At 38.7% G+C, this 13,130-nt stretch overlaps 1 protein-coding gene across 5 annotated transcripts in view; it reads left to right on the top strand.

Annotated features, from left to right (window-relative positions):
* SCAPER (S-phase cyclin A associated protein in the ER) overlaps positions 1–13,130 on the top strand; it is a 148,061-nt gene that overhangs the window by 132,332 nt on the left and 2,599 nt on the right. For all 5 annotated transcript variants that reach the window (XM_030496783.1, XM_030496782.1, XM_030496784.1 and 2 more), the window contains one exon: positions 10,726–10,917. In XM_030496783.1, the coding sequence (XP_030352643.1) occupies positions 10,726–10,917 (192 nt within the window). The remainder of the gene's footprint in view (positions 1–10,725; positions 10,918–13,130) is intronic.

Genomic DNA, 13,130 nt, shown 5'->3' with positions numbered 1-13,130 from the left:
AAGTGAGTGATTCATATGAAGTTATAGTCTTGACTACCATTTAGGAGCACTTAAGCTGGTGAACAAAAAAAAATCCCCTAAGGATTAAACTCGCCAAGTTAAAATGGAGTAAATTAAAGCCGACCTGTAACGTGTGCTTTTTCTCTATCAGCCTTCCATACTCAGACCGCATAAATTCACTTAAGTGAGCCAGTAGCCGTTGGTGAAAAGTGGGGATGCCTCTTAGGTAATTTGTCAGACACCTTTGTTGTTATTTGAGCTTAGAGAAGAAATGTTTCTTTTTTTAAGAATGATCTATGACAAAGCAAATGCAATCTGACAGAAGCATGTGGGACTGCATATTTCCCACGTCCCATCTTATTGTATTTCTAACATTCCAAAATGCATCCCATGATCTTTTATTTTTTCCTTTTCTTTTTTTGAGAGGGTGTGTGGAATATGAGCAAAGATGTAACATGAAATCAAGGGCATTTAGTTTCAGTTCGCGGTGGCTGGATGAATCCTGAAGGAGGGGAAGAGAGTGTATAGGAATTAATATGAGAAATAAATGTACTTGCATTTATCTTACTGTCTCAGTGTTAAACTGTAAACACAAAAGAATAAACTCAGCTCCCCATGTCATAAAAGCCAGCACTTTGAACAGTCTTAAAATACAGTCCGTAACTAAAGGTTAGGGATGAAGAGAGAGTGACTGGCTAATGCTGCCTCCAGTGAGCGACGTTCTAATCTTATTCCTGGGTCAGGAATAAAAACAGTTTGGTGGTCTCAGCTTAATCCCCAGTGGACCTTTGTCCACACTGAAAAAACACCACAGAGTTTGGCATAATCCTGCTTAATAAGCAGTTTCTTCTCAGCTAAGACCTGGGCCTGGAACACTATGGGTTTGGCTGGTGGAGCTCCTTTGGCGGAGATGGATGCAGAGGCTTGCCCAGTGCCTGCTCTTGCTCTGCTTATTCCCACCCAGCAGTTGGTCTCTCAGTCTCTCATTTTCATGAGAAACTTCACACAGAAATTTAAAACAAAGTCTAAAGCCTGCAAATATTTAATCGGGCCTTGCGAGCTATTGTCTGGCTTGTCTCATGTGTGAGGGAACTCCCTGTACTTCTCCCATAAACTAGAAGTTTTCCAAGGCTCTGCAGACCCACAGTGACTGTCCCCAACATCACTGACCCCATGCAGAGAGGATGCCAGCCTGCTCTGTGTTCACAGCTTTGGGCTCGGGCAGTTGACAGTTGTTTTCAAGCACTTGGATGCTGCTCTGAGGGTGGGAGCCTGCGAGAGGCCCAGAAAAGTCTCCCAGACCCATTTCACCATGTTCAGCTCAAGTAACACTTGATTGAAGTGATACTGAAACATAAAGACAAAACAAAATGCATTAAATCTTGCAAAGTGAGTACTATAGAAAATCTTGCTCATCTTCCTCACCCCTTAGTAGTAGGTAGATTATAGCACATTTTTTGTGGCAGAAAAGTATGTGTTCTTGCTCTCTGAAGCTCTTCCTCAGTCAGCTCTGTAATGTGTCCAATGACTCAAGGTTTCACAGTCTTTTTTTAGTGGATGATCAGATATTTTTGCAAACCCTTTATATTAATTGTGGAAGCCAGAAGACAAAATGTACCAGTAGTAAAAAATAATCTCAGACTGTATAGCTCAATTGCAAGTAGGGTTTTGGAAAGTGACAGAAAATGCTTGCTTTTGAAGAGAAAGAATGCTTTTTGTGTGGTTTAGACTGTAATATTTTAATTACTCACACCTTCTGGGGATTTGACTCAAACTAGCTGTGTTTCCAAGGCTGACGGCAGAAACCGCTGCTGATAGTCTGTTGGAACTTCTGTTGACTACGGTCTTGTTTCTTCTCTAGCCTTCAAATCAAGAGTTCTTCATTCAGATCGGTTGAGTTTCATCTGTGTAAATGAGTAGAGAATCATGCCCAAAGCAGCAGCTTAAATTTACAAGTGGTACATCATCGAAGATGAAGATTTACCTAAGTGTGAAGATGATTCTTTGAAAATAGTGCAGGGCTATGAGGGCTAATTCTAATAATTTCAATGTAATACTGAAGGATTTGAGACATGGCAGAATGGAGCTGTTTATTTGAGCTTGCAGAATATATGTATTTCTCAATACATTTGATGTATAATATTCTCATCTAGTTACGAATTATTAGGCCAACACTTGCACATGGAAATCTCCTGTGATGTTATTTTGGAGAATATGAGCTTACCATTTTCTAGAAGGCAGTGATACCCTTCAATGTAACAAGGTGCTTAAGGAAATGATGAACATTCAGCATGAGAGCAAGCTCACATGTTTAAACATTAATTTTTATGTTAGCATATTAAATGCTAAAATGCTGTCATTTTTAAAGTTAGACTTTTCCTTAATACATTTTCTAGCTCAGGCATTAGATTACTGTTCTATCCTCTACTCTGGGCATGTGTTAAATTCACAAATAGCCTCATTGCATATTAGAATAGTTTCCATTCTCCTTTCATTGCATTGTAATGGAGTTGATCTTTTACAATATCTGTTTAATATTATTTATTTATTGTTTAATCTATATGTACTTGAATTGTTACCTGATAATTAAGGTAACACGTTAATGCTCATTTTGGGGGACTTTTTTTATCCCAAGAGCTTTGTATAAAGAACTCCTTTATCTAGATTTCCCACTAGCAGCACTTTTGATAAATAGTTTTACATCTTTCCTGCTTTACATCACTGTGCTTGTATTTGCCATTGTCCTATCCTGAATGGTCAAATGGCACGGGATGATCACACAAAAACTGCTCCGATAACACAGAGCATCTCTGAGTCTGTGTGCCTAAACCATAGAGCTAGCTCTAAAAGGAAAATACACATAATGTGGTTTATAGGAAGACTGATGTTATTTCTGAACTCTTATCTCCTCTCTGAAAGCTTATATGTGATGTTAAGAAAAAATCCCACGAATTTTTGAAATAGACAAAATTCTTGTTTTTAAATTTGAATGAAGCATTCTAGAACTTTTTTTTTTTCTTTTTCGTGGAAATGTTGCTCTGATTCTGGATAAATGTTAGAAGGAATTTAGAACATTCCTTGCTCAGAGCCTTGCCAATAGTGAAGTTTGCAAAATGGAAAGAAAAGAGCTTGACCTTAAAACAGAAGAAGAGCCTAAGTGGTGACATATTCTGCTGATTGAATACTAGCAGTATGAGATCTGTTTATATAGAAGCAAAGAAATAATGCAGATCTAACTTTGAAGAGAAACTCTGCACTACTAATATAAAGACTTACTTCTTTTACAGAGTTATAAATAACCTAACATCAAACAAAAGGATTTAACTGTTTGATGGAATAGTGTAGTTACAGAGATTACATGCACAGTTCCTGTTCAATAAAGTTACTAGTTGTGTGTACAAATTAGAATTGACATTTATATAAATGATAAATAAATAGAAAAGAAACATTAATAGTTTCCATACCAACAGTACAGTGTTGAGAACCAAATGTTTATGATGGCCATGGTCAAGTTTGGAACTGTAGGTCAGACGAGATAATGAAAAAGGCAAGGAGTGCCCCTTAGAGAACCATTAGCTTTTTAGTCTGAGTTTTTCTAAGAAAATTGCATCTGAACATGAAATACATTAGCTTCATTTCATAAAAATAAAAGGAAATTCTGTTAAGAAGGATGTTTTTCTAGAAAGTTAATTCATCTCACAGTGATAATCATTGTGTTTGTTTCTAAGCACCTAAAGACCACACCATTTCATTAGCATTTTTCTCTCCAAGAGCTGGGGAAGGTTTCACTTCAGGAGGTTTTAATCTTTACAAAGTTTAATCTTTTCAACTCCATTTTCCTGTATTCACGTTAGCATAATTTTGTCCCAGTTTTCATTGGAGAAAAGAGCTACAACTTTGGTCAAAATCACTAAGAAGCGCCAGCCTGACTGTGGAGTACTAAGAACACAACATTGCCGTGCAGAGTTAGTCACGCAAGAGTGGTGCACTTAAATGACTTGTGGGGTTTTGTTCAAATCTTAATGTTTGGGATTTCTGTGGCTACAGATTTCAGTTCTCTCCTTAGCAATCTTTCTCCTTTCTCTGCTATCTTAAAGCAGCAAGAAGCAATTTTTCCTTTCTTCTGTTGATGAAAGAAGCTGATAGGCTGCAGAAAGCACCCATAAGTCACATTGTTTTCCTGCTGCAGTGTTGCCAAGCAGGCATCCCTCTGCTACTGGGGAGACCTGGCACCACATGTGCAGTTCCAGGTGCTCTGATGGCAGCTGAATGTTGCTGGACATCATCTCTACCTTCTTGGTTGGACATCCCCCTACCCCTACAGGTCTAGTTTGTGGTGGCTGTGCCCTTGCCATGCCATTGATACCAGCAATGCATTTGCTCCCAAAGTTTCTGCATTTTTATATTGCGTATTTTAACAGCATATACTGTGGCATAGTAAGATATACCTGTAAGATATAGCAAAAGGAATAGAAATAATAAGCACATCATATAATCAAGGTAACATCTAAAGACACTGATTTTTTAAACCTTCAGATGTTTTTGTATAGTTGATTTCTGGAAGGCTGGCAGGCAGAGCAACAAGTGGCTACTGGGAGAGATATGGGAGAGTGTCCAGGCTGCAGCGAGCTTTTCTGTTCTTTGTGGTGTGGAAAGCACACCTGTACACCTCTGTGGTCAAAAGTGTTACTGAGGACTTCAGGGAACTGTCAGCTTCACAAAAAATAAGCTTTTGCAAAATCATTGCCCTAAACGGTAATGGGAAATCTATGATAAAGGAAATCATGGGGCAACACAATAATATGAAAATGAGAACTCAAATAAGTTACAGGATCTGCTATGAAGAGTACCCAGGTACAGTGTTTCTGTTTGGTAACACTTGAACGATGTCTTCCAGGTATGTTGGTAAAAACTCTTCAGCAAGTCTCCCAGAAATGAAACAAAACTGGTGAAACAAAACAAAATTCAGCAACAGGTCCATGTTGCTGAGTTATCTGGAGCTGAGGGCTCTCATGTGTACCCTGTAAATCCCCAAGGGCCAGCAGCAGCTCTGTCCTCCAGCCCTGGGCTTAAAGCACCCTAGAACAAGGGGTTACTGTTGGCAGCCTTGCTTGCCAGGATGGACGTGGCAAATGTCTGGTAGCAAATGCTCCATCTTGTTTAGAGACTTCCTTTGATAGCCAGGGAAGCTGCTTTGGCCAGTTCAAAACATACCCTGTTTTGGGCATGGACTTGATAACCTGACCACTGTCTTAACTATTTGGAGGAGAACAGCTTCTTGCCAGGCTTAAACCAACTCATTTTTAACCTGGAATACTGGGAGGAGATTTTTTAAATTATTATTGGGGGGGTGGGGAGCAACCTTTGAGGGAATAATGAAATAGTTAAGTAGAATGGCAAATATTACTGTCATTTTAGACATGGTGAATGTCTTGTAGCTTTTTAAATGTATGGATAATTTTCAGTAAGTGATGATAATTGATTCATAATACTATAATTCGCTGGTCTAGCACAGTTTAGTTCACTGAGAACTTGGCTTTCCGAATTAGTTGAATACTCACTTTTCAGTTTTCTGTTTTGCCTTTGCATAGACCAAAAGCTTGCTGCTGGCTTTCTGTTCTTCCTGACCAGAAAATTAAGCAGCCTCTTGGAAAGATAATTCCAGTGTTTTTGTGGTATATTCAGACAGAAATAACTGACATGAATGATGCCTTTCCAGAGGCATCTGCATATGTCCAAGTGAAACAAGAAAACCTAAATCCATCACTAGGACTAGACTAAATATTGCTCTAAAAATCAGCACTCCCACTCCGCAGTAATCCTGGACTAACCTTATGTAGTACACAAGAAGTGAAAAAGTTCTTGGTCTGTCACTGAAGCTTTTTGGGATTCGGGGATTTTTTTTGTTACTTGTAATAAAATATCTGTCAATATTTAACATGAATGCATAGAACCATTGAAAACCAAGCTGTGATCGTAATTTTTAAATCTCTGGAAGGTTGCAATCAACATTTTAAATTCAATTAGTTCCTCTTTTTTTAAATGCTTTACATATGTAAAATGTGTATTAACTACAGTGTCACCAAAAATGCTACTCCATGGTTAAAAAAAATGCAGATCTTCACAAGGCAGTTTGATTGAACTGCTAGTTCTTGAAAAATTAGTAGCATGCATCTACATTACATGTCTAATTAGGGCATGAATATAGGAATATATGATTTATCAATTCACTTCAATTTGGCTAATGTTTGCTCAGTATTTGACATACAGTCATTCTTCAACTTCCTGGCTGACATTTTAGTTTTCACAATGAAAAATCCTGTTTCTTACTTACAAGATGCTCACAAACTCAGTTACCTGATCATGAAGATATAGTTTCAATGACTAGGGGATTCTTATTTTAATTTTCCTGTAAAATTAACCATTGACTTGGCAAGATTCTCCTCTGAACTGTTACCATTGCTCTGTCTTTCAAAAGACCTGGATCCTATTAGTAACAAAGCTTTTATTACCCTGCTTTGACAAAAATTCATACGTATGCATTTAAAAGTAATTATGGTTTTCATTCATGATAAAAGTAATATAGAGAAAGATCAAGTAAAAGACAAATATGTATATATGCAGTAGTAAATAGAATTACATTTACTTCCCCTTGCTGGTTCTCATGTGAAGGTCGCCCCTGTGTCCTGCCCTTGCAAGCAAGGGAGGGAGTTGTACTTCTGTGATTCTCAGTCCTGCAGGATCGTCAGAAAGTTCTTTTTGGGCCCTTGGAGCTACACAGAGAAGTTAAGTGAGCTGCAACATTCCCTTTGCTACCCAGAGAAAAACCATACCCAGGTTATTTGGCTCCACATAGTTAATTAGTTCCCTAGCAAAGACCTTGAGTCCTGGGAAGATCTCCTTTGCAAGGGGCCAGGAGGCAGTGGCAGGAGAAGGCTGCTGGAGCTGTCCTGGTGGCAATACAAGAACTGCAGAATGCAGGAGGGAATATCCTCCCAGCAATCACCTCAGGTCTGTAGCCAGACACCCTACCTAAGTGGCAGGAGAAGCCTTATCTCCCAGCAAAATGATGACTTCCCCTCACAACTTTATTACTGTTCCATACTACAAGGAGCTTTTAATTTTTTTGATTGATTGGCCTTTTTTATTGCTCAAGTGCTGTGTGGCATATTGCTGGCTTTTGTCACTGTAGTCTGTTTTGAAAGACTGACTTTTATACTGCTCAGACTTTCACAGCTAGAAGAATTGCAGCAAATGGCCACGCAGTGTTCTGCATAGTGAATATTGGCCCAGGTAAACTTGAGGAGGAAATGGATTCCATCTAGAGACTTCAGAAATCATGAATCACCCTTTCCTAAGCAGTAAACTTCAGAAATACCAATACAGCGGATCAGGATGGTTATTGCACTAGGGAGTGCAGAGTGCACTTTCCAAAGACTCACCGGGGAGCATGGATTGCCTGGTGGGGCAGAAGAGTGTGCCTGACCCTCTGGCAGTTGGAGATAAAGCAAATTAGCGGGACCTGCAGAAGGCAATAAACTGGTGGGAGCGACAGAAGATAACTGATAGGCAACCTCCAAACGTGTTGCTCAGTAAAAAGTACCCACAGGTCATCCCATTAGTCATCGTGCTGGACAGTCAGCTAGTGTGGGTTCAGCAGGCACAGCATGTGTGGTACAGGGAAGCGGGAAGTTCAGACAGAGACCAGGGAGGGAAAATTGTATTCTTACAGATGACTGTTAAAACTGGGTATTAGAGTGGCATGTACTGTGCAGCCTTGCTTAACCATCGGCTTATATTATAGAGGTTGCTTCAGTTCAGTGCAGAGAAGGATTTAAGGTGCTCTAGCCTCTCATGTTCAGCAGGCTCTTACGCTGAGAGCAGACGGTGCCATTGGCCAGTGCTTTCTGGTGTGCTAACCCTGAATCACACCCTCACACTCTGTAAGAGGGGCTTTGCCTCTGAAAGGTGTCAGGGTCTCAAGTTGGGCTGGTAGCACAAAGAAAAACTTCATTCATTCAGCATGAAATAGCATTTCAGAAAATGTATTTGCTGCATCTCTTACTTGTGCATAGTTTGGGTCTTCAGAGGAAGCAATATTTTTTAGTGAAATACAGAAAATATTAATGTGGGTTGCCTGCTCTGCACAAGTATATAAATAAATAAATAGATAAATCTTGTACCAACTTGATAGGTCTCAATTCAGAAAAAGAAAACCATAAGCAAATATTAATGGAACCTAGGCACATATCTGAAGTTAAGCAGGTGCTTAAATGCTGGACTGTACAGAAATGTGGTGATTTAATTAGGATCTTGTTACATTTGACAAGCATATCTGACTTCTAGGCTAGAGAGAGAGCAACAAGAAAAGCGAATTCTAGGTAAATGTGTCTGGATTCCAGTATGCGAGAGGAGGAGGAGCAAGCTTTCTGCACTGGATTTCAGTGAGGAGCTTGTATCTCATATTAGAGCATTTATGTAAGATGAATATTCCAGGCCTGCAAAACTCCCTGGGATCATTATGCCAAGTGACTGTTTAAAAATAAAACAAATGAAGAGAAGCTTTTTTGCCCCGTAAAGAAGTCATAGGCAAGGTTTTCATTTGTTTTCTTCATTGTTCATCTGTTAAATCAAGTGCTGGACTTCACTTTCTCCACCGGTTGACAGTGAAACAAGGGATATGTGCTCTGCTTGAGGTTTATTTGTTTGGGGTTTTTTCCAGTAAGGGGTGACTCATGATTTTTTTATTTATTTTTTTTCCAGAGTACATAATAGAGTGTATCAGGTTTAGTAGCTGCATTAGTACAATGAGCTGAAATCATTAAATTATTTCCACATGTGATAAATACCCTATTAAAACAGCCAGCAGCACTTGTGTATACCTTTCTAGCTGTAATGTTGGTAATATCAGAGTAGTAAAAATGTTGAAATGCAAAAGGTAATGAAATAATAATTCTATGGAAGCTATTTGGGTGTCTGCACTGTTTGTTTGGCAAGGGTTCACTAATTTTCCATGGCACTTTTAGAACAGGTAAAGGAAGTGAAGTGTGAAATGAAAAAGTCCCCCAAACTTCTTTTCCTCTCCCTGTTCATCAAGTGAGCAGTGGCCATTAAAAAGAAATTGAGAGTTCCGTTGTTCTCTCCCAGATCAGAAATACCAACTGTAGTTATTTTAGTACAGTTACAATTGATTTTAAGTACTGTTCTGATTATAGAATTTACCTTAGAAAAACACAGATTTATAAATAACCATTGTGGTTATTTAGAAATTCAATTCAGTGATTTTAAAATCCAGTCAGTAATCAGGAACTCGAAAGGCACCTCTTGCTTACAGGATGGTAGCCCTTAGCCAAGTTTAGAATCATCCAAATGCTTCAGTGATGTTTTGCTCAAAACGCTGCCTGAATGTATCCTTAATTTTCACGTGTTTGGCTGTCTTTTAAAAATTCCTCCTGCCTTTAAGGGCATTAAGACATTTCTACCAGTATTTTTAAGGTTTTCAATGTCTTTTTGGCTGGTGAACTGGGGGGAGGGAGGGAAGCAAACTATTACTTTGTTGATTTTGTTTTTAAACTGAACTGCATTATCAACTGAGTGTGTGCTCTGAAGGTATTGTTAAAAGTGCTTTGAAAACTTGTAAATCCCTGTAATTTATGTTCCTGTGGTCTCAACTGCTTCTTTCTGTCCTTCTGGTTTTAATTTGAATGCAGTCTTGTCTGGGTGTGTACCTGTAAAATTGTGTTTTTCCAAGTACAATTTACAGTCATGACCCGAAGTTTTACAGTGTTCTAACCTTATAGGAGCTTCCTCCTATGCCGAAAAGCCATCTTTGGGTCAAGCAGCTCTTTCATATTATAATTGTCTAATCAGGGTTACTTGGAACAGATCCGATTTTGGCATTTTTTAGTTTATCACAAAGACTTTATAAGAATATCAAGTAAATTGGAAAGGTTCCTTTGCAGGAGACAAGTAATAGCGTTGCCTTATTTCTTCAGATGTACACAGTTGTAAACTTAGCCTGCTTCATGACAACAGTCCCATTTATCTAAACAATTCTCCTTGTAGAGTCAATGGCACTGATAGAAACTGAGATAAGAAATACAGATGGGAGGATCTTTCTGAGTCTCTACTTACTGAAACTCCTTGCTGTGCAGCTTACAATCACCTTTTCTTTCTGGTGTCTGAGAATGCGGGGCAGACATCTACCATGAAACAGAATCCTCTCTAATTGCCAGAGAGCACACTAGTGAAGGATGATCGAGCTTCAGGAGGGTTGTTACAGTCCTGGTGATCTCTTTCTTGACTTCTTTTTTTTACCCCTTAAAGACATGCTTACTGTGCTTAAATGGCAGGGGTTGGGGATTGTTTCGTAGCTGTAACTCACAATAGTCTCTTTGCTATAATTCTTTGTCTTTTGAATGAAGGTATTATCTGTTTTATTGTAATCTGCAGATTAATCTCTTTCTCTTTTACTTACTGTGTGTTTGGGTGATATGGGAAAAAGAAGTTTCACAGCCTTATATTCTTTGTGTTCCTCTGCAATGAAAGTGATACATGCACACTACAACAGAAGTTACTTAGATTAAATGTTATAAACTTTATTTTTAGTATTTAGTCCTCAGCCATGCTCATTTTTTTAGCATGACTTCAGCACCCTTGGTGGTTAACAGGAAGAGAAGAACAGATCGATCACGTGCTTTAATTTTGTCCTGTTTGTCTTTTCAGATCATTGTACAGTCTGGCCGTCACCCCACAGTGCTGCAAAAACTATGCCAGTTGCCTTTCCAGTATTTCAGTGATCCTCGTTTAATCAAAGTGCTCTTCCCTTCACTAATAGCTGCGTGTTACAATAACCCTCAGAACAAGATCATCCTGGAGCAGGAGATGAGTTGTGTTTTACTCGCCACATTCATTCAGGTAGCTATTGCAGTCACGTAACAGCGGTGTGCAGGGTCACTGCAAGAGTTTTTCTCATCTTTGCTCTGTGTATGTAAATTATTTGACTTAAGTAAAACAAGTAAACAGCATTGAAGTACTTCTGAGATTCTCTGCAGCTCTTCAAACCACAGATTATGCCTGTACTTGAAGCATCTTGTAACACTAAAAGGTTACCGAGTAGTCCAGGTTCTCGCTATCCCATGCGATGTGCTGGGAAGGTTTAGTGTGGGTCCTGCTATTGCAAGGCGGTTCTTAAAATATTTATTTTTTAAAACCTACTGCACATATAGCATATCTGAAATCACTATATTAATGTGTTTACATACAAATGTACAGTTGTATACCGTGTACAATAGATTTACAGAGAGAACTGAACAGAAGTGTATATATTTTATGCAGAAAATACACAGAACATATGTTACCAGTCCAATCTTGCAGTCTTTATTTTTGACAGTAAGCCACTGAGGTCATGACGAATACTGTTTTGAATACGGCTTTACAGCATTTTTGTTCCCTTTGTCTCAGTTTATATGCTGTGCTTTATGTATCAGTTTTTATGTGTGCCTCATGTTTTCCATACATTTTATTGACTGTTTCCAATAAATAAATGCAGTTTTCGTAAGCACTCTACTATTAAAAAGTAATATGCTTTTAGGAGTATAGTAACTCTGTATCAGTTACCTGAAAGTTACTGTCGTTGAAACAGAATGTTTGTCAAAATCTTTTTCCTAATGCTTTCCAGCTAGTCCAAGGGTAGGCTACACAGATTTGGGAGAGAAGGCACAAGAAGTAAATATTTACTAGAAGTCTTTGTATAACATCAAACTTCTGAGTGCAGCTACTTTTTATCCTTTTAATACTAAAATAATTGCATAGCAGTTAAAAAAAAAGAAGTTTGGAAGTTAGTATTAAAAGAATTTGCCATATAGAAATGAACTTCTGGTTAAATCAAAGTTGTAATTCATCTTTGACTGTCTTAAAGTGAAACTACCGATTTCAGTGTACTAGGTGCAGTAGGAAAACAATAATTTGAGCATTACAAGTAAATGCAGCAAGTTTAGTTTGGTTTTTTTCAGCCAAAAAATGTGAAAGTGGAGTAGAGTGTTCCCTATAGAATAATTAAGGTTATTTTCCTTGATTTCTATGCTATAAGGGAGAGAATGGCATTTAAATCCCCAGTAGCTACAGCAAAGCGTTAAGTATATTTACAAGGATCAACGTTATTAATTTGATTTCCAATTAGAGGTATATCTCAGATGCCAAGTCCACATACAGTTCTTGCAGGCTTTAAAAAAAGGTGTTATATTAAAATAGGGAAGATCCTTGTGTGCTGTAAAGTGTCTTGTCTTTGCTGACTTCACTAGTACTTTAGTATTTTACCCATTTTAAAATCTAATCCCAAATGTTGCACGTGCACACGCATGGAGAACGATTCTGAAAGGAACCAGGGAATGCTCAAATCCCCCCAGACATGGAAGAGACTTCCCTCTGTACTTCTATTTCAACTCGCTGCTGTTTGTCAAGCAAATCTCTCATTTGCTTCAGTGAAAGGTTTGGGAAAGACGGTAAAATGTTTCCCTGTGACTAGAAAATGAGATTCTTCCTGTGCCAGGGAATGCAAAAAGAAGTCCCGTTTACGTAAAAGTTTGGTGGTGTGTACGAATATAACACTTAAATACAGTGTGTTGAATGTGTGCAGCGTAAATCAAAGGAAAATGATTGCTGGATTTTACAGTGACCCACGTTGTACCTCTCTACCAACAGATTTATTTCCATCATCTGAAGTTTGCATCATCCCTTTTATTTTTGTTACTTCTGTTTCTAGTTGTGCTGAAATAATGAAAAAACAATTAGGAGTATCCAGGGTTTGCTAAACTATATCTCTCGTGTCAAATAATACTGTCTGCTCAGTGAACACTTGAACAATAGATAGGATCCTAAAAGCCCTCTCTTTACTGGGGCAGCTGGCTTGTATAATCCTACCATGTTCCGAGCGAAGTCGGTGTCCTTGCTGACTCCAGAGGATGCAGCATCCCCTCCGATAGCAGCAGGGATCGCACGGTGCGCTGGGCAGAGATTAACCAGTTATGCCGCTGGCTGCAGCATTGGCCAGTGTTAATCACCTCTGTGGAAGAACATCACTTACTCTCTGGAGATCGGGACCCCCGTATCACTGGGAAGCACAGCCGATG

This window comes from Strigops habroptila, chromosome 9 (assembly GCF_004027225.2).
Source record: "Strigops habroptila isolate Jane chromosome 9, bStrHab1.2.pri, whole genome shotgun sequence".
NCBI classification, from domain to species: domain Eukaryota; kingdom Metazoa; phylum Chordata; class Aves; order Psittaciformes; family Psittacidae; genus Strigops; species Strigops habroptila.
The sequence above is the reverse complement of the archived record's forward strand: the minus strand, read 5'-3'. Positions and strand labels throughout refer to the sequence as shown.